The following is a 26,578-nucleotide window of genomic DNA, read 5'->3' as shown; positions in this document are numbered from 1 at the left end:
GGGACACCCACATTAAAGATGCATTATGCAGTAATACCAGATCTAGGGACACCCACATTAAAGATGCATTATCCAGTGCTGGATCTAGGGGTGCCCACATTAAAGATGCATTATGCAGTACCAGATCTAGGGGCATCCACACTAAAGATGCATTATGCAGTAGTACCAGATCTAGGGGGTGCCCACATTAATGATGGATTATGCAGTACCGAAGCTAGGGGCACCCACATTAATGATGTATTATTTATGCAGCACTGGATCAAAGGGCACCCACATTAAAGATGCATTATGCAGCACCAGATCTAGGGGCGGGGCACATTAAAGATACATTATGCAGTACCGGATTTAGTCGGAGCCCACATTAAAGATGCATTATGCTGTGCCGGATTTACAGGGAACCAACATTAAAGATGCATTAGGTTGTGTCGGATCGGGGGGGAGGCACCCACATTAAAGATGATTTATGCAGTACCAGATATATGGGCACCCACATTAAAGATGCATTATGCAGTGCCGGATCTAGGGTGCCCACATTAAAGATGCACTATGCAGTGTCGGATCTAGAGGCACCCACATTAAAGATACACTATGCAGTGCCGGATCTAGAGGCGCCCACATTAAAGATGCATTATGCAACAAAAAATATCAAATTAAGCAATTACATAAGAGATTTGTATTGAAATCCTGTCTTCATTCCTGGTCAGGAGCAGATCAGTAGGACGTTCAACCCCATTTCATTTCAAGCATTGAAACCACTGCACGTATACTTGTAAAAATAAAGTCATATATAAACTGAAACTTCCCTATCTTCTTATATTATAAATAATTTAACAAGCAACCCAAAGTTCACGTGCGACGTTTCCGAGTGTATTGTCAGTTCGATAGCATTATTTCAATCCAATAATAACCGTTTCAATAACATCTATAAACGTGTTGCAGCAGCCTTGAAAGTGCCTATTGGGTGCGTTTATAATTCTAAGAAGCCTATAAGACCTCTTAAATAGCGCAACATTACTTCCAGATTCGACAGTTTTGAACATAGTGTCATAAGGGAAACTATCCACAGTCTGTATTCTTGCAATGTCTATGTACTTTGTCTTGTCCGCAGGTTTGTCTTTTCAGCTTTAATTTGCATGTAGTGATGTCCTCCTGCACTTAATTACTATTCAAGGAGCTAAACCTTTCCATACATTTAAAATTAAACAAACAAATTGTGATTCACAACTAGGTTCACTTTATGTTATTATCTGGACGTGAAAATATGCGATCCTACTATCCAACAGTTAAAGACACAACAAACAGTTTATAATCACTACACAAGGTGTGTATGCATATTATTTTAAAATCTATTTCAGTTAATTCCATATCTATTTGGAATATATGTAATTTTAGATAATTCTATTTTTGAAAGTTTGAGTTCTCCATTTTTTTCTTTCTTATAACATGAGTCAGCTACAGAAGAATAACTTACTATGCATGAACATTGAGGTCATTTAGATCTTATGTACCTGTCATAATACCATCTATTTTACATGATGAGGGGATTATTTTATAAATAAAGAATGTTCCAGAACCTGTTGAAAGATCCAGTTCTAAAAATTAAACAAAATATGCAAAGCCATTCTTGAAAATCTTTAAATAACTTGAATAATTCATTTCTTGTTCTGCCACAATTCTTTTTACATATTATTATAATCATTGCTACAAATAAATAAAATGAAATGAGGGGTTAACGTCCTACTTTGATGCACCAACAGAACTAAAGAAGATGGGCATACGTCGTACAGTGTGCTATGAGGGAATTTGCGCCTGGACAGCCATGTTTCCGCCTGCCCTTCTTCAAGTTACGATTATCAAAGGTTTTTCTACATGCACGCCAACTTGTACGCAGGACCTGGTTTTATTTGTGCCATCCGAACGACAAGGGGAAAACTATGTTGAAAACTTCTGATGCATTTTCTCTGCTAACACTGAGAGTAAACATTGGGACCCTTAAGGTAGTCAGTCAACGCCTTACTGATTCACCACCGCTCCCTGCTACAAATGATATAGGTTTGTCATCTCTTAAGGAAAAAGTTGGTTTTGATTCCCCGGTAGTAGGGTCGCTTGTCCAACCTTGTGGGTTTTCTCCGGATACTCCATTTCTTTCCACAGCTAATAAAAGACCCCTATATATGCGCAAGTGAATTATTGAAATACATTTGAACCATATGTTAGTCCCGAAATGACCTAATTTGTATCGAGTGAACCTTAAACCCCATACTTGGAAACTTTGGCCAGTACGAGTTTCCCGGCCACGCAGTTAAATAGGTATGTATTGTTATATGGTTAAAACTGTTGGTGGCAGAAACGTTGCACATTCACGTCTGTTTTTGAGTTAAGTGGTGTGGTTTGGGTTCCCCACTTGTACATAATAAGGAGTAGGGTCGCCTGTCTAACCTCATGGGTTTTCTCCGTTTCCTACGCGCAAGTGAAATATTGAAATAAAGCCTTTTCTACTGGTTCTCTGCTTTCATCCCACTGCTAAAGACCCCTACGTGCAACCAAATTATATGGAAATAAAATTGTACCATATGTTAGTCCCAAAATGTCCTAATTTGTGTTGAGTGGATGTTAAACCTCTCACATTCATCCAATCTGGTTAAAACACAGATCCTATTTCGTTTCGTTTTTATGGTTCAAAATTTTGTTTTATTTGTCTTTACTACACTTGGATCTGAAGAGTTGTTATTTAACTCGTGTTCTGAATGGTGTCAGGGATAAGCCAATGAAATGGTCTGTCACGGCGAGCTTTAGGTTTGTTTTGCATGGAACTGTGCGTAATCCACTAGTAACATCAATGCTGATTGGTTAATCAAATGTCTGACGTCATAAGGTCATAAGTTGGTTTTTTGACCCCTGACGGGACCTATCGCTCTAACTTGTCAGATCTTCATGTAGTGTAGGCCATTGAAAGTATAAAAAATCGAAACGAAATATAGATCTGTATTGTAATCAGATTGACAGTCATCCTTATATGCAGCTCTTCTTCAGTCTGAATATAACAAGAAGTTATGTCAACAGACATAGGTCTATAATGTTGTAGACTTCCCCACCCAATTGACATGGACAATAACTTGAACGTTAAATCATGAACTGTTTCAAAGAAATCTAAACTGGGATTTAATCTACTAGGTTCCTGACATCAAATATAATACATGTTATTTGCATATGTTATACATGTTGTTTGCATATTTCATGCATGTTAATTGCATATTTCATGCATGTTAATTGCATATTTCATGCATGTTATTTGCTTATTTGCAAGATATTTTAGTTTTTTTAGAACCTGTTTTTTCAGTCACATTGTCTTAAACAAACGTAGGTAACATTTTATGTATGTTGTTAAAAGTCGATTTTGCAATCTTGGGTGCTTTTTTTATACTCCTAAATGTAATATGGATTGTCAGTACGTCCATTCGTATCCACTCATACACAATTTCTTGTTAACACTCTATGAGAATATAATTAACACTGAATCTTTAGAAAATTTTATTTAACTTGGTAGGGGGGGGGGGGTGGATGGACGAATGGTTAGCGCATATGCAAAATCATGGGTCACCATGCCTCTGACCGAGACAGCCATGTTTTCGCTTACTCGAATTCCAACTGTCATGGGTTCTTTAACATGCATACCAACATGTCCCAGATGAATGACAAGACACTTTTTTCTTGCCAGGCACTCCATCCTACACCACTGACAAATGGAAAACAGGCTGTTAGATTGAAGAAAGAACAAACAACTATTAGCTTTATGAAGCTAGGGATTAATCCGTGTTTGTCTTATACACTGGAGGTCATATATATAGAATCCCTTTATCAATATACCTGTCAGTTTGTTAAATGACACACTCCCACTCGATAAACTGTATTACCACTATATGTTAACCGTTTGTACATTGACTGCCCTGGTTACTTAAATAAACTTAGTAAAATATAATATATTTCATAGTGCAGTGTATCCCTGGACCATCCTCGGTTTCCCCAGTGGTCTCATTCATTCTACTTCACTATATCCTGGGTTAATCTATGGGTTGATCATAGCTTGAGTCTGTGAACCAATCAAAAAACAGTTTACAAACAGTCTTATGTTCACAACAATATGGCAGCTTGTTGCAACATGATGAGAGTTACTTCCCTTTGTCAACTTCGTTTGCAATTAACAACTTATGGGTTTGGTTGATAAAAATAGCACAAGAGCTGATAATTTGAATACATGTCCCCTCCGTGAATTAATGCAGAGGTTAGTGGAATGGAATGGAAGGAGGCCACTGGGGATAATGAGGATGCCCCTAGCTGGACAGTCTGAAACCATCTGAAACTCAAATTACTGTTCCTTAGACCATCTCAGTTCCTCTCTTGTCTTCTATTCCAGCTATTTATGTGGTTTTGACCACTCTAAAGATATAGCATTATATCTTGGGTCAGTCCAAAATCATCTGAACTACTGATCCATAGAAAATCTCAGCACAGCTCTTTGTTGTAGCACCATGTACTAGTTCCTAAAAGCGCAAATGCTATTTTCATAACTCAGACAGTCTGTTCCACTCAAAAGAGTTGTGTTTGGGAGAGACAGAGAGTAGGAGAGAGAGGGAGAGAGAGAGAGAGAGGCCATTTCAGGACTATCATTAGACCACTCAAGCACCCCCACCCCCATAAACACACACTCTAGTTTCAAGCAGAAGTGTTAAACTCTATACAGAGAGACAGAGAGGCCATTTCAGGACTATCATTAGACCATTCAAGCACCCCCCACCCCCATACACTCACACCACACCACACACTAGTTTCAAGCAGTATAGCTACAAATGCTAAAGGGTTAAACTCTATACAGACAGAGAGAGAGAAAGAGAGAGAGAGAGTCTAACATCCACTGACACAAACTAGGCCATTTCATGACTATCATAAGACCATTCGAGCACCCCCACCCCCATACATATACACGCACACACTAGTTTCAAGCAGTATAGCTACAAATGCTAAAGGGTTAAACTCTATACCCCAAGTGTTACCTGACATTATTCTCGAGGTATGTACATAACTTTCTAACAAGCATGCATATGATTAACTCATACATGCAAGTATATTCTATGCAATTAACATATACATGCTATGTATATATACTATACAATTACCATAAACACTAGGTAAGTTATGCAAATATACACATCTGGTTAAACAGACAAAAGTTTATTATCTAATCTGTTTAGTTTATACTGGGAGTTGAAATTAAGGGGATAGAAAAGCCGCAGAAATTCTTTTTATCCTCCATAGCGCAGCTATTGTGGCCCAATTTCCATCATAGCACACTACTTGTGGATGTCTGCCTTCATAAGCCAGGTTGGTGCAAAGAGAAATGGGGTTTAATGTCCACTCAACACAAATTAGGTCATTTCAGGACTAACATATGGTTCAATTTTATTTCTATAATTCGCTTGCGCGTAGGGGTCTTTAACAGTAGGAGGAAACCGGAGGACTCAGAGGAAACCCACAAGGTTGGACAGGCGACCCTACTCCTTGTCACGTACATCCAAGGAATCGAAACCATGCCAGCTGACTCAATAACAGACCTTATGATACAGCGCGCATGCACTCGCTAACCATTCGACCATCCAACCCCCTGAAATTCACAGAATCCTAGTCCATCAGTTACAAACATCAACTACAAACATCAACTACAAACATCAACGCTGATTGGTTAATCAAATGTCTGATGTCATAGGGTCAAAAGCCGCATGTATGATCCCTGACACAACCTTCCACTAGAAGACATCGAAAGTATAAAAAACGAAACGAAATAATTATAGATCTATATTTTAATCAGTTTGTCCTTATGGCTCCCCTGCCCCCAAGCCACTGTACATGGCTATCTTTTGAATTAGAAATGGTTATTAATGAGCTTCCACTCCCTTTATATCATCTGGCTGGTTTAGAAATTTGTTATTTTAGATAAGGTATTTAATCAACACCTGTATAAATTATAAAATGTGTTTTTTATAAATAAATCCTTTAATCTTTATATACACACATATATATATATATATATATAGAGAGAGAGCAGGTGCTTGCTTGTTATACTGAATACACATTTTACTACTTGCATAATTTGAATTCCTTTAAATGTCAATACATAGTACAGTTTATATAATATGTTTAATCTTCACTCAACGTGAGAAAGTGATGTGCGGATCCTGAATATTTGGTGGTGGGAGGGGAAAGGGATGCATTTGGGATTACCATCACAACCCTTTTTGCCCTAGTTCCTAAAAATGTTTAAATTATGGAAAATGAGAGACATGCCTAGCTTCTTTTATGTTTAAACCTGTATGTTAACAGGATCTTGTTTTTTTGTCCCATCCGAATAACTAGATGCTTTTGCTTGCTAGGCCTTCTGTCTGGAACCTCTGAAAATGGGAAATTCAGAGAAACTTTCTGTGCCAACAGTGGGACCTCCGAGCCATGGCGGATCCATAATATAATGAAGGTGCCAATAATAAGTATATAACATTCCTAATGTCAGCTGAACTAACTTCTGAAAGAAATAATACCAAATAAAAATTATGAGTATTGGAAATCCTTTATAATGAGAATTATTAACAGTGGTTAATGTATTCCAATCAATCAGCTATAAACGAGATTGTGTTGATCAGTTAAGAGTCAGTACTAAAGATTATACATGAAACTGAACCCTCCATCTCTATGGGTAGCTGTGTGTTTAATTAAAACATAACAAACCTGTACGACTGATCTTGTCTTCATTTGCCCAAGCAGAACAGTAGGACGTTAAACCCCATTTCATTTTATTTTGTATGACTGACTGTTGAAAAATGCGCTTCTCCATGCCTACAAATCATTTATTTAGCCAATTGAATAGATAGACTATAGATAGAGTTTTGAAGTAATATTTTGTCTTATAGAAAGAGTTCAACTATGTTAAATTGTGTTGTTATCGTCCTCCCATACTTTGTTGTACCGAGTGTGTAAATACCAGGCAAAGTCATCAGTCGAGTAAAACATATAAGTGTTATAATTCTTTTAATGCCATTTGTATAAGAATTACCGTTTTTATGTGCAACTAATTCTCGACAATATCACATCAGTTTAAGCAGACATTAAATAAAGCTATTTCACACACACACGCAATGTGCTACTAATATGCGTTGATAATAACCAGTTTATTCTACTACACATGTTATAAATATAAAAAAATGCATGACAACATATTTTTTGTAACTTAGGTGATTTAAAGGGAAATGTTACTTTAAAGGAGCTAAGTCTCTAACTCAATATTTCCCATAATATTCTAAATTAAAAGCACAAATTAGAATTCAATATTGATCAATTTCAATCAATATTGATGTTGTTATCTCGTCATGAAACTATAAGATCCTAATTTCCAATATTTAAGACACAATTAACATTTTATAATCAGTACACAAGTCATGTACCCATATTGTTTCGGGTGCCATTTTGTAATGAACAAATAAAAACGTGGAATCTAATGCTTAAAAGGAACCGAATGTCTCAATCTGATTAAAATACAGATCTATATTTTGTTTCATTTTTTTATACTTTCGATGGCCTACACTGCATGACGATCTGACAAGTTGTACTTGAAGGTCGTGTCAGGGGTCGTACGAGCGGCTTTTGACCTATGACGTCAGACATTGATTAATCAATGAGCGTTGGCGTTTCTAGTGGTTTACCCACAGTTCCGTGCATGGCACGCCAAGAAGTCGTTGTAACAGACTGTTTCATTGGCTTATCCTTCACTGCCGGTAATATAGCAACTCTTCTTGATCTTAGTGTAGTAAAGACAACTAAAACAAAATTTTGAGCTATAAAAAAGGAAAAGAATAGGATCTGTGTTTTAATCAAATTGCCGAATGTCTCTTTAAAAATATAAATGTTGTTTATATTTGTTGTTGTTGCCGCCATGTTGAATGTATCAAACCTGCTAATGTAAAACATTAAGTTAAAAGGATTTGATATTTATCAGCTATTATGGTTCCAATGTAAAACATAGACTGACATCAATTGATATTTATTAGCTATTATAGTCTAACCTTTCAATATAATGGAATAAAGTAACAGACAATAACATGGAATCAGATGAGGTTTAATGTTTTGGCCGTTTTGAAATTAATATTTGGTAATTGTGTTTTGTGAGGTTTCATGTATAATGTACTATTTCAAATAAGTAGAATTTTACTTGGACATTAGAGAATTGCAAGCGAATTATTGGATGAAAAATGGAACTATCTTCTTGTCCAAAAATATGTTAGTTTGTATGGAGTGGTTAATCTCTCTCTCTCTCTCTCTCTCTCTCATAAAACCATATTAGCAAGTTTATCCCCTAGGATCACAAGGTCTGGCATGGAGTCAAGTGGCGTGGTTTCAGCTCCATGCTTGTACGTGACGAGAAATAGGGCTGGGTTTTCTCTGGTCCTCCGGTTTCCTCCCACTGATAAATAATCCTACTTGCAACGGATTTATTGAAAGAAAACTGGAACCATCTATTTGTCCCAAAATGACCCCTCTCTCTCTCTCCCTCTCTCTCTCTCCCTCTTTCTCGCTCGCTCTCGCTCTCTCACACTCTCTATCTCATAAAACCCTATTGGCAAACAGGGATAACCAGCTCTATGTGAGAACAACCTAACCGACGTAAAACACCCTAACACTCTTTCTCCCCTCCCTAACCCCCAATTATTTGTATTCCTTATCCTGATCTCCTATTTCACTGATAATTTTTGAACATTATTATCTTGGGGAGGCCTGACCCCTCCAACCCCATCTAGAAAATCCTCACTGGGTATTCTCAACTGATCCATTATTACGATTATTCTTAGTTGCAGTATTAAAATAGAAATTCAAAGATCATCTTGATGCGATTATTGTAGTGTGTGCCAATCTTTTACAATATAAATATCAGCAAACCAATTATCATAGCATTCCCACTTAACAAATAATACATACAATGTGTTGAAAAACACACAGAGACCAGTGGAAGAATATCAATGCAGGGCAATGTAACAAAGGGAGTAGAAACTATTTCATTCATCTGGGAGTCCTTGGTGTGTTCAATGACCTCCGCAATAGCTTGGGAGTCATACAGTGCCATTACGCATTGAGTTAAGGTTAAAAGGATTTTAATGGTCAAAAGGTTTCAGAATGTTCACTTTTGATTCAAATACTTTCCGCTCAGTGAAATAGTCTCTTGGATCCTCTGTGGTCCAAATTTGATAATTGAGGCTACAATATGGTGGAATGAATGGAGCACCAGTTTGAATGATAATGTGATTGCCCATATTGTAAAATGGCAAGTGGCAGTAAGTGGGGTTTTCTCTTGTTATGCCTCAAAACCTCTGCATATTAATGAAATAAAGAACTACTATATGTTAGTTCCAAACTTACTTCATATTGTCTATTTTGTGTACCTTAGAATCATAAAGTCTGTCATTGAGACAATGAATTTTCTCTGGTTTCCTTCCACTGTTACAGACACCTACATGTAAGAGAATTATTGAAATAAAATTGTACCATATGTTAGTCCTAAAGTGACCTAGCCTGTGCCGAGTGGATGTTAAACCCCTTTTCTCTCTCTGTAGCGATGTCTATTGTAGTGGGAAAGAACCACTAAAAGCTTCCACTCCCCTTTATTTATAATCCCTGGAATTTCCATATACAGTGTAATACCCCAAAAAACATTCTGGAATGACATCAAGCCAATTAATGACATACCTCTATAACAAATAACAAATCATAAACAATCATTTGTTATTTACGCCACAATTGCAAACTTGGTCCAAATCCAAAGATTATAACAGAGATGATCTTTTAAAACATGCATTGTTTAATTAACGATATTTGATCGTAATTTTTATGACATTTACAACAAACTAGCATGCTATAAAGATGAAGAAACTATGTTGATGATCTTTTACAAGGTAAAGCTGATCAGAATCTTATTTTCAGGAATTTTATTGAAAATCGTATTACAAAGATGATCTTTACTTATTTATATCATTTATTTATCCTTCCATTAATGTTTTTCTTGATTATTAAGTCTTATCATCTTTTCATTTAAGCATACTATATCATGGTCATCTGAAACTTTTTAAATCTTAAAAAAACTCCACATTTCTCAAATATAATGTTTGAAAACTCCAATAAATCTGCCTATTGCAGGTCTTTCTTTAGGCCTGAAATGTTATCTAAATTATTGATTAACTTATGCAGACCATAATTAATTCTTGATGTCATCACTAGCCTGCGATGTTTATTGGATTAGGTTTCGATTTACTGTTTGACTTCCATTCATAATTTAATCATGAAATGGATAATCAAGACTATGTTTTTTTTATGGTACCGACTTTAGTAATGATGATTGAGGCTAGGCCGAAAATTCAATCGGAGTGGATCAATTTGGCTGAAATTTTCAGCAAATTCCCTTTACATTATCTAGTATAATGTATCTTTAAATTGCTTGGCTTAAAAATAGTGTTTGTTTACAGGAAGTGACATCATAATGAAATAAACTGAGAATTCCTAAATTAGCATGATAATTAAAGGGGGATCAATGATGACAAATTGTTCTGGCTTGCATAGATTTATTAAAACATACTTGGCAGTCATTGCTCTGACTGGCTCCACTTTGCCGGGGGCCAGTTTTTTTCTGTCAAGACTAAGATGCCTGACACAATTTTTTTTTTTTTTTCCACGATAACACCATTTTTTGTTTTAACAGTTTACGTATGTAAAACTATGGCATGCGCATTAAACAGTCTGCGCGCCGTTGTCTGAGCTAAATTTCCCTTATAGCACAATATGGCATATACCTGTCTTCATTAGCCCAGTCAGTGCAGAAATGTAGGAAGTTAAACCCCATTTTATTTGACATCAATTCGTGTGCTGTGGCACAAAGTCTTGTTAAACGACTGAAAACATGGCGTAGACAGGAACAGCATCTATTTATGCATGTTAGTGGGACAAAAAATGCAGGTCCCATGTACATCTTGGCATGTATATAAAAAACTTGATAGTTGTAATTCGCTGTAAAAACTAAATTTTCTCTCATTCATTCCAATTACTGATAAACATCAGATAACTGGAATGTATAGCCTAATAAAAACTGTAATTAGTATTGTGTCAGGGTTTTTTATATCAGGTATATTTTGTAATATAGTGTGTAACCGGATATAATTTTATTGTTATAAAGAAAGACATCATATATCATCAGATGATACGAGATAGTATGGTATGTGTGGTCCTATATTTAAAGCTTAGCTCACAACGCGCTGTGCTCGCTACTATGGGCGATCTACGGTGGCAATTTTAGTAATCTCGTGCTTGAGAAATGAAATGAAATGAAATGAAATGAAATGAAATGGGGTTGAACGTCCTACTGTTCTGCTCCTTAACTGGGTTAATGAAGACGGGTATCCGCCATAGAGTGTGCTATGAGGGAAATTTTGCCCGGGCAGCGGCACTACGGCCTACTCTTATATCGAATTCCAACTGCCAAGGAATCTTTTACGTGCACGCCAATGTGTACATGGGACCTTGGTTTTTCGTTCCATCCGAACGACTAGAAAGCTGTCCTTGTCAGGCCCTCCGTCCTGCATCACTGACAAGGGGAAACCAAACTGGAAAATCTGGATGAACTTTCTAGGCCAATGCAGGGATCGAACACCCGACCTCCAAGCTAGCGAGCCAGCGTCTTAGCCACTTAGCCATGTGATCCCCCCTGTGCATGAGACTTACGCGTTGCTTGCGTGTGTTTGGCACCTTAGAAGATGGCTGACTGGCCTTACTACTATGGGGGAAATTTTAGTCATCCTGTGCGTGAGACTTACGTCTTGCTTGGGTGTGTTCGGCACTGTAGAAGATCGCAGACTGACCGTATAAACTTTAGGTCCTGCACATACTAAATTTTCACATGGTTCCTTGCGGCTGGTCTGCGAGCTACCAAGTAACCAAACCCTACGACCCGTGCATATCAAAACACTTACGGCAGGTTGTGAGCTCGGCTTAAATTTATTTAGCTAATGTGTGCACTTTAGATCATGATTTATGTAATTGAAACAATTGGTGAAGTTTCAATCCTTGGCACTAATGGTGGTCTATAAAAGTAGGTTTGTCTGTCTGTCTGTCCACCTTTTGGGACACAACACCATATTGGGATTTTTTTTATGTTTTTATTGATATTTATATAATACCTTTCCTGAACAAAGTTCAAAATGTCAGTTACTAGTTAGCCCAATGCTAATTCTATTTGTTAAGACCAGCTCAATTTTTGACAAGGTCACTGAGATGTAAATAAGGATAGGGACGTGATTGTTGGCGACATTGTAGGTTAGGGTTAGGATTAACATTAGGGCTAGGTGCAGAGTTAGGGTTATGGTTGGGATTAGCAATAGCCCTGTTTACATCTTGTGACCTTTGACCAAACTTGAAGTTGGCCTTATCAAATAGATCTAACCGTATGCCCATGTTGTAGCAGAAAAGTAGGGTGTTAATTAAACCCAATTCCATTTTATTTCATTTTTATATTTGTAAATTATCTATGATTTTTATATGCCCACATAGAGTGGTCGTATATTGCCGTCGCCCCCATCCGTCGTCCACAATTTCTTGTGAACACTCTACAGACTACATTTATCATCTGATTGTTTTGAAATTGATATATTTTGTTTGCGTTAGTGAGATGAAGAAGCCTATTTAATTTCAATAACTTTCGTTAATTTCTTCTGGAGTTATGGCCCTTGTTTCACTTTGTTGCACCTTGTGAACACTCTAACGACAAAAGTTATCAACCGATCTGTATGAAATTTATATGCATCATTTAAATTAGTAAAACAAAAAAGCCTATTGAATTTCAGCAATTTCCGTTAATTACATCTAGAGTTATGGCCCTTAATTCACTTTGTTGTACCTTGTGAATGCTCTAACGACAAAAGTTATTATCCAATCTGTATGAAATTTATATGTATCGTTTAAATTAGTAAAACGAACAAGCCTATTGAGTTTCAGCAAATTTCCGTTAATTACATCTAGAGTTATGGCCCTTGTTTCACTTTGTTGAATCTTCTGAACGCTTGAACGACAAAAGTTATCACCCAATCTGTATGAAATTCATATGTATCATTTAAATTAGTGAAATGAAGAAGACTATTGAATGTCAGCAATTTCTGTCAATTACTTCTAGAGTTAAGGCCCTTGTTTTACTTTGTTGAACCTTTTGAACATTCGAATGACAAAAGTTATCATCTGATGTGTATGAAATTTATATGCTGCATTATTTGAATTAGTAAAACGAAAAAGCCTGTTGAATTTCAACAATTGCTGTAGATTACTTCCAGAGTTACGGCCCTTGTTTTAGTTTTTAGAACTTTGTGAACCCTCAAACAACGAAAATTATAATGTTATCTGTATGAAATTGTCTATTAAATGCCCCTAATTACCTACAAAAGGATAAATATGTGACAACGCTTGTCGACCGCTCAGACGATTTAGCTGCTGTGGGCCTATGTTTTGGTGCCTGGCAAGCTATCTTAATACCATTATATTAATTTAATAAATGCCATTGTGATCACACCACTCAGATGACGTTGTGCACATGCTTTTTAATAGTTATTTCATTCTAGTCAAAAGACATGTGACCTAACAATTTGACTATCAAGCAGAGGTGCCTAAACATTAATAAATTGTACAGAGATAAATTCATTGCTAATTTTTATTGTTGACATGGGTGCAGCGACATGTTTACTGGGTGTGCATCCGATTATAAAAGATTTAATCAGGAAAATATAAGAGAAATTTTTTGACCTTGTGGGTGGCGGAAGTCAGTAAAACAAATATTTATTAGACGATAAAATAAAACTCTGATATAAATCACTACAGAACAATGTCATATGACCTTAAAAATAAAATCCCCTAGCAACACTCTGACAGACTGTGTAAAGTAAACTATCTAAAAGTATTTATTCCAGGATTCCCTTCAGATTTAATTGATTGAATAGGAAGATATAGACGCACTCCCTCAAAAGCTCAAGTATCAGGAGACAATCCAGCAATGGCCAGAGAGGGATTCCTCGGGCCATTGCTTCAAGAATATGCTCTATATCAACTGATGACTAATAATCCTAAATTCTGGACTTACATAAACAATTAGATATAGTGCATACACGCAAGATGGGAGGATTCATTTCAGGTGGCAGTCGTTTATCAACTGATGAGAAATAATCTTAATCTTAATTTCTGGACTTACGTAAACAATTAGATATAGTGCATGTACACTAGATGGAAGGATTGGCTTCAGTCAGCAGCCCTTTATCAACTAATGAGAAATAATCTTAAATTCTGGAGTTTTGTAAATAATTATATATAGTGCATGCACACATGATGGAAGGATTGATTTCAACTGATGAGAAATAATCCTAAATTCTGAACTTACTAAACAATGAGATATAGTGCATGCACACTAGATGTGGGGTTAATAATCCCTCAACTGGAGTTATTTCTGTAATTTGTAAAATGTACATGTGGGATTCAATGTCCTACGTTCTGCACCGATTGGGCTAATGAAATATAAATAGCGTATGCCCGTCTTCATTAGCCCAGGTTAGGAGCAGAACAGTAGGACGTTAAACTCCATTTCATTTCATTTCATTTCAGTTGTAAATGGAAATAACAATTTTAAAAATATGAATGTAAACTGAGGGTACATGTACAAATATGTACATATAGAAGATACATTCACAGCTGTAAATGGAAATAAGAGCAGAGAGAGAGAAATGGGGTTTAACGTCCACTCGACACAAACTAGGTCATATTGGGACTAACATATGGTTCAATTTTATTTCAATAATTCACTTGCATGTAGGGGTCTTTAGCAATTTGAGGAAACTGGAGGACTTGGAGAAAACCCATGAGGTTGGACAGGCGACCCTACAACTTGTTATGTACAAGCAAGGAATCGAAACCATGCCCATTGACTCAAGGACAAACCTTATGAAACAACACGCACACGTTAACCATTCTGCCACCCAACCCACCTAACCCACCTGAAGTCAGAGCAGACGCCACTGCATGGGAAAAATTCAGCGATTTTAAATTTTGCCTGTAATATCATTCTCAAAGTTATTCATCATGCAAGATCCTGAAGAGAGAGAGAGAGAGAGAGAGAGAGAGAGAAATGAGGTTTAACGTCCACTCGACACAAACTAGGTCATTTCGGGACTAACATATGGTTTAATTTTATTTCAATAATTCGCTTGCGCGTAAGGGTCTTTAGCAGTGGGAGGAAACCGGAGGACCCGGAGAAAACCCACGAGGTTGGACAGGTGACCCTACTCCTTGTCACGTACAACCGGGGATTCGAAACCACACCAGTCGACTCAATGACAGACTTTATGATACAGCACGCGCACACTAACCATTCAGCCATCCAACCCCCCCAGATCCTGAAGAACTAAAAATTTGTCCTAATGAAAATTTGTATAGTTTAGTCTCAAGTTAGCCGATGTACGTTAATATAAAATTCTTCAATTGTATCAAGTTATAGTGTTAAACAGTTAAACTGTATCGCATGTGCCAGCTAAATTTACGACTGATGGTTATGGAACAAGACTAGAATTAGTCAGGAAATGGCTGTACAGGGAGGAGGGAGAGATCCAAGTCTGTTTATTAAACTAAACCACATGTAAAAATATCAAATCTTTTACTAATGTTACAATAAATACAGATATAGACTCTACAATAAATTGGTTTGCTTGTAGTGGAACATGTCATACAGTGCAGTATTTTTATAGTTATCATTCACATTGTGATGACTACAGATAATTTGTAACATATAGCGTTGGCCATTTGCAGGACAATTGGGGAGAACAGACCAATTGTAAATTGGACATTCATCAAAATTAATCTGTCAGATTTAAACCTCGTGGGTTTTACGCCGGGTCCTCTGGTTTCCTTCCACTGCTAAAGATCCCTACGCGCAAGCGAATTATTGAAATAAAATTGAACCATATGTTAGTCCCAAAATGATTACTTTGTGTCGAGTGGACGTTTAACCCAATTTCTCTATCTCTTTACAGTTTTTTCTGACAAACCCTAAATTTGTGATTGACACTGTTTGTGATAGGTGCCTGTCACCGAATGTGTTTTCAAGATTTAGAAGCTGTCCCTTTCCTTTAATAAAAAAGAAACCGTAAATTTTATCGTCTGTACATAGTCCAGATGTTACAAACATGGCTGACAGACAAATTGAATTATTCACTCTGTAAATAAAGGAAATAAAAGCATATTATGATTGTACACACGAGGGTCTCCCCTTTCTTCTACCCAAATAAATAATCACGATATTTGATTCTGTATTAACAATGTTCAAGTCCCATTATTTATTGATGTAATATAATAATAATATATTCCATAATATTGTCGTATTTATTCGGTAACGCGAGTCAAGATATTATTTAATATTACTGGATCAGACTCCACAACTCTGGGGCAAACATTCGTGAATTACACTTTTGAAAAACAAATTTTGTTAAACTTTCTTATAATTACCTCCACGCTAAAACATTTGTTCAAATTACCTCCATGATAATACTACATGAAAACTTAAATTAAAATATTTGTGACCCGTGCTGGCAAATTGAGTCGCAATGAAATTATAAAAATTGAGATATTCCCAGTCTTAATACTGTTATATAGTGACTGATTTTACATTTCATGATCAGACCAGACTCCAAAGGATTAGCAATTAACTTAGGATATCAGTTAGCAATGAAGTATTGACTGGGTTATCTTTACCTTATTCTATACGATTAATTAGCTTATATACATGGTAACCAAAACTAGTATATATACCCCAGTCATCCAGAATACGATATCACTTCTATTCTGGATATTAAATAATTCATATCAGTTAACTGTGTTCCTGTACTATTTTAGGAACCCCTGCTTACATAAGGACTCTAATAGCTTGCGAGTTACAGTCAGGCACCAGTAAAGTGCACGTCCTCAATACCTTTAAAATGATGTATGGTTGGTATGAATCGGGCAAAAATTGACTGAGCTATATCTGTTTGAAATTGCCAAAGTCAGAAAGGTAGTTTTGAGAAAAAGCAAGTTAATGATGTTGGTATATTTGTTATTTTTTATTCGATTAATATTTCTCTTGGTTTTATAATTTAGGACAAAAGAAAATAGTCCATACATTAGTAATATAGGTTTTGTATATTATAACTTTTATGGGAATAACTTCTGTTAATTTCGCCAATTAATTAACACCTTTTGTATTAGTGCTCATGAGATTAAGTTTGTTGATTGGGTAATCAAGTTTAGTTTCTTGATTGTCAAGAAGCCACCACAGTTATACAGTTATTTTTTAGTACCATAATGGAATCCGAATCTGAACCCTTGATAGAATGATGAACGCAGCCACGATACCACAATGCATCGCATGGGGTGTCTGGGCCGAGAATTTTTACGTATTGTATTTGCTTTAAAGCTTGTTTGTATTCGTTAAAATTGGGATTATCGGTAATACTTTGACCATATTTATAAACTAAAATTCACGGCTTCACAATGATGCCAAGTATTACGTAAGGAGATTGGCTGGTTGTCCCGCTGCGTGCATAGAAAAATAATTAATTTCGCTGAGAATTTTACGAAAAAAGAAAGATTTAAGAATACGGTGCTCTTACAAAACGTCCAAATAAAGGTGTTTTAAGATGTTTTATTGCTATTTTAATCTTTTGGGTTGATAGATAGCATATTTATAGACTCATTTTTGTGAAAATCTCAGATTTGATCAAAATCAATATTTTCACTTGACTGTAGTTCTTCGATCCCTGCATTGGCCGAGAAAGTTCATCCAGATTTTCCGGCGTGGTTCCCCCTTGTCAGCGATGCAGGACAGAGGGCCTGAGAAGAACAGCTGTCTAGTTGTTCGGATGGGATGAAAAACTGAGGTCCCGGGTACACATTGGCGTGCACGTAAAAGATCCCTTGACAGTTGGAAATCGATGTAAGAGTAGGCTGTAGTGTCGCTGTCCAGGCAAAATTTCCCTCATAGCACACTGTATGACGTATGCCCGTCTTCATTAGCCCAGTTCGGAGCAGAACGGTAGGACGTTAAACCCCATTTCATTTTCTATTTGTAGCTCATTATTAGACTTTGCACATTCCAACTCATTTTGCCAGCACAGGTCACCTTTAGAACTGAAATCATAGTGTAGACTATAGAGGTTAGCTAATGAAAAGGCTGCAGTCATAATATTGTCTGAGGCAAACAATATTTGTGAATTAGATTTTGCAAAACAAAACATTGACATCAATGCAACGGCTCCTGGGCAGGCCAATTTCATTTGATTAAATGTGAATGTTGTGATTAGAGTTATTTGTTTCCTTCTCTACCTTGAATGGGCCATAGCAGAATTCAATGTCTCAAGTTTGTATCTAATCGACAGGAAAGGGCTCTAGATCTCTTCTAAATCATATGTATGCCAACATGTAGGACTACACAGGACCTTGCATTTTGCCCAATCCAAACAAATAGAGCCTTTCCTTCCCAGGTCCGTCTTTCTACGTCACTGACAAGGGAAAAATCCTGAGGAACTTTGTCTGCCAAGACAATATTGGGATTGAACCTTGGACTGCCTGGCTAGTGTTTTATAGCGCTCTACTCACTGAGCCACTGCGGTACAGAAAAGTAAAATATTTCGTTTCATTGCATTCTGTTCATTTTGTATTTAATTAAACAGGCATTATGCAAGAGCTAAATCTGTCTATTGCAGGTCTAGGCCTGAAATGTTATCTAACATTAATTAACTTATCCAGACCATCGGTGGCATTGCTAGTCTGCGATATTTACTGGATTTGAATACATTTTTAACGTAAAAATGGATAATCAAGACTTTGTTTATTATCACACCAATGTCAATGGTAGTAATGACAATTGAGACTAGCCTAAAATTGAATCACTAATATCTTGGTTTAGAATGAAGCAATTTGACTGAACTTTACAGCATATTTTGCTTTCTTAATCTATTTTTCTAACTATTGTAGCGAGAACTGTCAGCTCTTTATCTAATCTTACCTAATAATGTCCCTTTAAGCAGTCTAGTTTATTGTCACTGAAGTTGTTTATAAGTACGGTATAACATATACCTGACCAGGTATTGGTAAACACCTGATTCAAGAATTATAAACATTTGAAATATTTGAAATATTTAAAAGGTATGAAAAGTGTGATTAAGTATATTGTATATAACTAATATGACATGGGTTAATACAGGTATCATAAGATGAAATGAAATGAAATGGGGTTTAACGTCCTACTGTTCTGCTCCTAACCTAGGCTAATGAAGACGGGCATACACCATACAGTGTGCTATGAGGGAAATTTTGCCCGGGCAGTGGCGCTACGGCCTACTCTTATATCGAATTCCAACTGCCAAGGGATCTTTAACGTGCATGCAATGTGTACACGGGACCTCGGTTTTTCGTCCCATCCGAACGACTAGACAGCTGTCCTTGTCAGGCCCTCCATCCTGCATCACTGACAAGGGGAAACCACGCCGGAAAATCGGGATGAACTTTCTCGGCCAATGCAGGGATCGAACACCCGATCTCCAGGCTAGCGAGTCAGCGTCTTACCCACTTAACCACGTGATCCCCGTATGATAAGATTATTATATATATATATATATATATATATATATATTATGTTCTGATATAAATGATATTGGCTCCCCACAAACACAACAGGGATTTATACTGCACTATTATAAATATCCCCGTATAGTGAGTTTTGTAGCGACAAACAGAGAAATTTGTTAAGATTACGGAGTTGGATGGCTGAATGGTTAACAGGTGCGTGCTGTACATCATCAGGTCTGTCATTGAGTGCACCACCCACCAAAAACTCGTTGTAACAGACCGTTTCATTGGCTAATCCCTCACATCAACCAGAATGCTGGTTATGTAACAACTCTTCCAGATTCTAGTGTAGTAAAGACAAATAAAACTATAAAAAACGAAACGAAATAGGATGTGTGTTTTATTCAGATTGTTTAGAAGTGGGAGGAAAATGAAGTACCTATCTAATAGAGCTTATAATTTATAATCTACAGACAGACATAGTGTAAGAGCACTCGGCCATCAAACCTCTGATCACCAGTAAATTTAGATACATATAAAACTATATATAGTAGCATAATTTGTAGTATAAACATGATTTATGTGTAGAATTTAAATTATGTTAAACTATTTGTTAATAAACATGTCATACCTGGTTGACTTCATACCACACATACATGTACATATATACCACACATATATAAATACTTCATCTTGTTGTTGATCTAAATTAAGTAGCCAGTTAAACATAGACATTGCTTGTACCGACGGCGTATCCAGAGACCAAGGGGGGGCACACAGGAGGCAAAGTCCAGGTGGCCTCACATGGAAAATTTCAAAAACTAGAAGCCTGGAAATTCCATTTCAAGTGATCTGAGACAAGAATTCAGTTCTAAAGTGCACCCACTGGATCGAGAAAGGGGATGGGCATGTGCCGCATTCGACACATTCAAAATCCGCCCTTGTGTACAACTGGCAGACTATTGTCATCAGGAAACGCCATTAAAGAGAAAATCACTGTCAAGACTGGTCACATTATTGCGTCTTTCTCGTAAATCACTATTTTGAGTGAAGTCTGTACCATGCACATGCCTGGGACTGTACATCGCAGTGGTGGCTTACGGCTGGCCTCTGGATCCATTCATTTGATTTTGATATTTTTATACACTCATGTCCGTTCACATTTTGTTTGTGGATAAAACTGGAAATATAGGTTTATATCCCAAAGATTTTCCTTTCGATATTGAAGGGTTGGATAGCCGAAAGGTTAGCATGTGTATCGTGTATCATAAAGTCTGTCATTGAGTCAACTGGCATGGTTTCAATTCCCCAGTTGTATGTGACAAGGAGTAGGGTCGCCTGTCCAACCTCATGGGTTTTCTCTGGGCCCTCCGGTTTCCTCCCACTGCTAAAAACCCCTACCCACAAACGAATTATTGAAATGAAATTGAAGCATATGTTCGTCACAAAAAGACCTGGTTTGTGTAAAGTGGATGTTAAACCCCATTTTTCTCTCTCTCTCTTAGATACTGGCATGTATTGAACCTTAACTTCATGGATTATGGTCCCTGAAAAGTCATGTTTTTAGTTTTTGGACACTCCAGAAGTCACAAATTTTATTCAGTTTTGATGAATCTTGAAATATATGTATGTATATATCCCAAAGATCTTGGTTCCTTTTAATAATGACACATGTTGGACCATAGCATCCTGGATTATGAGCAATGATTGTACAAAAAATTGCTTTTTTTAAACTTGTTCTCTGTCCATGTCTTGCAAAATGTGGGTGTATCTTGCATATGGCCTGTTTGTTTATAGCTTGCAATGTCTGTTAGTTTGTCTAGTCTACTGGTTTTGTTTGCGTGTACTACTCCAGTATTAATATTGTTTTAAATGTTTGAATATACCATGAAGTGCACATGTTGCATTATAGAGTTTGTCTATATTTTAGGACACTCCAATTTGAAGTTTTGTTCTTCGACAAAATCTGTTAAAATTCTGCTTCCAATTTCTCGTGGGGCAGTGGCAGGAAAAATGATTTAAAAACCAAGTACATGTATAATTGGTGGCTCTTCTCAAAGGCTTTCAATGCCTAATATTTTTTTTATGTTTTGAAAGTTCAAACATAACATTGTCCATGGGATTAGACATTGGCTATTTCTTTATTGAAAAAGAACCACGAAGAATTCAAAATTAAATTGCTTCAGCCTCATGCACAAGTATTTATATAAGTCTGGAGAAACACTTGAAATCAATTCTACATTTACAAAACTAAATGTTTTTTTGTGATCTTTTGATCCTCGACTTCCTGATATTCTGCAGTGTGGTGTGCAACTAATTAACAATAAATCGTAGTCACATCCCATTATCCTGAAGGCAGCAATCATTTTCTATAACAGATTTCCCCTCAGAGACAGCTTTGAGGTTTTTTTTTTAAATCTTTGAAATAAAGCTAAGATTCTATTGAGCTTGAAGCCTGTTTACTTTGAAGTTTTAAATGAAAAAGACAAGAATTAAGATTCACAAACTTCTGAAGACTTTTTGAATCCGTTTGATATGTTAATATGTCCCAGACTCTTAGGGGTTTTTTTTTCCATTCCGTACTAACTATATGGAAATGAAATGAAATGAGGTTTAACGTTCTACTTTTCTGTACAAATTTAATTAAATTTAAATGAAGATGGGCATACACCATGCAATGTGCTATGAGGGAAATTTTGCCCCTACAGTGGCATTTCTGCCTAGAATTGATCAAATTCATCAAACTGTCAATAGTACTTTTTATGTGCACACTAACATACACAGGACCTTTGCTTTTTGTCCTGTCCAAACAACAAGACCTCTTGTTTTTTTGCCAGGCCCTCTGTTCTGCACCACAGACAAGGGGAAACCATGCTGGAAAATCCTTGTCAGGCCCACCGTCCTGCACGACTGACAGGGGGGAACCACGCTGCAAAATCCTTGCCATGCCCACCATCCTGCACCACTGACAAGGGGAAACCACAGAACTTTTGAAGAGAAAAATCTTGGTACGGTCTGAAAGTCTATATATGCCTTTTAGTTGTGATTTTAATCATCAGAATAATGTGTACGGAACCTGTGCTTTTTGTCCCATTCAAACAACTAGACCCTGTTGTGGAATGTTGTGCCTTTAATCAGCAGAACGCTGAAATGAATTCAGATATTTTTCAAGAATTTATTCAAAATATATGACACTTAAAAAACATGAAGCCAATGTTGTGATAAGCTATGACACGTAATTACGTAACTTTTCAAAAATTCCTCTTCATCCAGACGACCAGTCATCTACCTGTCCCCACTATTTACTTACAATGCAAAGTATATTTACCCACGAAATAGTAAACAATAAACAAATTGTCTGAAATCTGTCATTCTCCATGTAGGTGCCGCATTCGACACCCTTCTCACTCGTCATTTTAAATTGGTGACACGATATTAACGGATCGACTTTCAAAGAAAATATTATATAACAAGTATGTGAACATCCACGACAAATTACATGTCATGTTCGGCCATTGTCCGCACATCAATTAGGAAAATTGTCATGTCACATCTAAAGATTTTTTTTTCTCCATTAAGAAAATTAAATACCTTGAAATTGTCCAACCGATAAATTTACCACAAATTATCTGAGGATAAATATCACTTTGTGAAATTTGAAGTTTGAATAAAAAAAAGTGGGTCTTGCAGTAATGGTTTAAAGTAGCAATTTATTAAAGATACATTATGTAAGATTTAGATAAAGAACTAGCCATTCTTGCTATAATAGTTCGAAAGTAAATGATGTAAAATGAATAATTTGAAAATTTCATTCAAATTACTCTATTGCAAGCGAATAGATATTAGCCTTTGAAGGTTTGACAGACGTGTGCAACAATTTCAACCACCGTACTGGTTGATCGAAGCTAAGTCTTGGTCCTCCGTATTTGATTAAATCAAAGTATCGCTGAACCATTCTAATCTATTTAATATTGGAGAAATCTGATGCCATCGAGAGTTGATTAAGGCCTGGATCAGTTAATTAATGTCTAATTAACAATTTAGATAACATTTCAGGCCTAAAGAAAGACCTGCAATAGGCAGATTTAGCTCTTGCATAATGCATGTTTAATTTACAAAAAAACAGTTGCATCCAGTCTTTGTTAAAGTGACAATATTGTTATTAATCTGTGAAAATTATCAGAGGATATATATCTCTTTGTGAAGTTTGACTAAAAAAATGGTTTTTGCATTAATGGTTTAAAGTAGCGTGGTTTAGATTCTCCTTTTGTACGTGACAAGGAGTAGGGTCGTCTACCCACCCTCATGGGTTTTCTCTGGGTCCTTCAGTTTCCTCCCACTGCTAAAGACCCCTATGCGCAAGCGAATTGACTCAATGACAGACCTTATGATGCAACCCTATCTTTCCTTCTCTTTGATTTGGACAAACAACACAAATGTTTTTTTGGTAGCCAAGCCAACCAATTTAAGAAATTGAGTGGATGTTAAACGCCATTTCTCTCTCTCTCTCTCTCTTTAACGTAAATGTAATTTTGTGATATTTATGATGTTTTCCTATATTTCCAGTTGATATTATTAGTAACTGTTACAAGAGCTCAGCAGAATGCTTGTCAACGATGTGAAGAACAACCCAACTCCTGTCGAAAGATTGCAGGAATATTTATGGTTACCGTTTTGTCTAAGGGAACTTATAATCCAGTCGTGGAAATTCCGGCACCAGCATGTAAAGTGAATATAACAGAATTGGGACGAAGCAGAAATTATTTAGGTAGGTAAAATCAGATCTGGATTAAGATTTTGTAGGGACATGGGCTACAGATAATGTCTGGTCCACATAAAGACAATCATCTTTCTTGAATCAAACCTTTTGCGCTTAATCTCTGGAGCCTATTCCTTTAAAATCTGGCCCTGGGTAAAACCAATGGAATTGTTGCAAGGCCTGTGAACATGGGGCTAAAAAGTTCCTCAGGATTTTCCAGTCTGGTTTCCAATCGTCAGATTGGTTTCCCCCTTGTCAGTGGTGCAGGTCAGAGTGGTTTCCCCTTGTCAGTGGTGCAGGTCAGATTGGTTTACCTTGTCAGTGGTGCAGGTCAGAGTGGTTTCCCCTTGTCAGTGGTGCAGGTCAGATTGGTTTCCCCTTGTCAGTGGTGCAGGTCAGAGTGGTTTCCCCTTGTCAGTGGTGCAGGTCAGATTGGTTTCCCTTGTCAGTGGTGCAGGTCAGAGTGGTTTCACCTTGTCAGTGGTGCAGGTCATTGATGGCAGGTGTATTTTTCTGTAGGGCTAGCAAATTTTGTCATGACACCTGCCCATGAACTAGTGGTTCAAAAGTGAAATTGTGCACCCCTGGGTCAGAGTGGTTCCCTTGTCAGTGGTGCGGGACGGAGTGGTTTCTCCTTGTCAGTGGTGCAGGATGGCGGGACTGGTATGGAAAGGTGTCTAGTTGTTCGGATGGAACAGAAAACCTAAGTCCCTGTATATACCATTGTCATCCCGTTAAAGACCCTGCCCATTATTCATTAGCTCAGTTAGTGCGGGAAAGTAAAACATTTGGATGGAACAGAAAACCGAAGTATACAATTGTCATCACTTTAAAGATACAGTACCCTTATCAAGTTCAGTCAACATTCAAGTTTTTGTTTCTGAAAAGCTGCTGTGTTGGCATATTTCCATGCTTTGCAGGGAACTATAAAAATGGGTTCGTCTGTCTGTCCATCCATCTGTCCAATCTGATTAAAACAGATCCAATTTCGTTTCGTTTTTATGGTTCAAAATTTCGATTTTACTTGTCTTTACTACACTTGGATCTGAAAGCGTTGTTATTTAACTCGCGTTCTGCTTGAAATGAGGGGTCAGCCAATCAAGTTCGATCATGAACATTTTCTGCTGAGGGTAAGCAGAGCGATAAGCAATTTGATTGGTTGAGACTGTGGAACACAATAACTCTCCTTCTAATTGAGTTAGAATGTTCAAACTTAGTGTAGGTGTTCATTAGGTGAAGCAGAGATAAGCAATCTGATTGGTTGATGCTTTGGGGCACGATAACTTTAGTTTTAATTAAGTGAGAGTTATAAAACACCGAGTATAGATTCATTATATCATTACCTTGACTAAGTTCGATGATGAGAATTTTCTGCATAGACTAAGGACCGATAAGCAATTTGATTGGTCAAGACTTTGGAACATAATACCTCTGCTTTTAATTGATGTAGAATGTTTAAACTTGATGTAGATGCTTATTAGGTGAATGTCTTGATTAACATTTCGAGCTAAATCTAAGCAGAGCTAAGCAATTTCATTGGTCGATAGTGTATAGTTGATAATCAGTTTGATTGCTTGATACTTTCGAAAAAAATAAATGTGCTATTGTTTAATATGTGTCATCTATTTATTTTGAGAATTCAGCGGGGGACATCAGCCTCACTGTTTATGATGTTATTTGGTTATACTTACAGCTATAAAGACAAAGAGTGGTGTTAGAATTATCAATGGGTATTGGAGAGTTAGTTCCCCTGGTCAGCATAGTGGAGCTGGTTCAGTATTCTCATACTATAAATCTAACAGTGGCTCGTGTCCAGGAGAATGTATTAATACAGAAGGTCCAACCAATGAAACTATTGTAGTACAGGTAAGAATAGTGCACTAGATCTCTTGTTATGATTACAATGGCTTGTACTTCAAGGAGCCACGGTGGCTTATTGAGTAAGACACTGCCTCATCTAACCAATAGGTCCCAAGCTAGGTGCAGGAGTTGGCAGTGAAAGTTTGTCATGGTCTGGCAAGGAAGAGCATGTAGTGGTTCGGAAGGAATTAAAAATTGATATCCTGTGTGCACATTGGGATGGATGTACACTGTGCACGTTAAAGAACCTAT

The 26,578-nt window shown here is 36.9% G+C and overlaps 1 protein-coding gene across 2 annotated transcripts in view; it reads left to right on the top strand.

Moving 5' to 3' along the window:
- The window catches only part of LOC126819191 (ADAMTS-like protein 4), a 65,137-nt gene that overhangs the window by 22,927 nt on the left and 15,632 nt on the right, over positions 1-26,578 (top strand). For both annotated transcript variants that reach the window (XM_056100561.1, XM_056100560.1), the window contains 2 exons: positions 24,274-24,475; positions 26,160-26,332. In XM_056100561.1, coding sequence (XP_055956536.1) covers positions 24,370-24,475; positions 26,160-26,332 — 279 coding nt within the window. In that variant the 5' untranslated portion in view covers positions 24,274-24,369. The remainder of the gene's footprint in view (positions 1-24,273; positions 24,476-26,159; positions 26,333-26,578) is intronic.

The sequence above is a fragment of the Patella vulgata genome, chromosome 4 (genome assembly GCF_932274485.2).
Source record: "Patella vulgata chromosome 4, xgPatVulg1.2, whole genome shotgun sequence".
NCBI classification, from domain to species: Eukaryota; Metazoa; Mollusca; class Gastropoda; family Patellidae; genus Patella; species Patella vulgata.
Note: the sequence above shows the minus strand (reverse complement) of the source record. Positions and strands in the feature narration are given on the sequence as shown.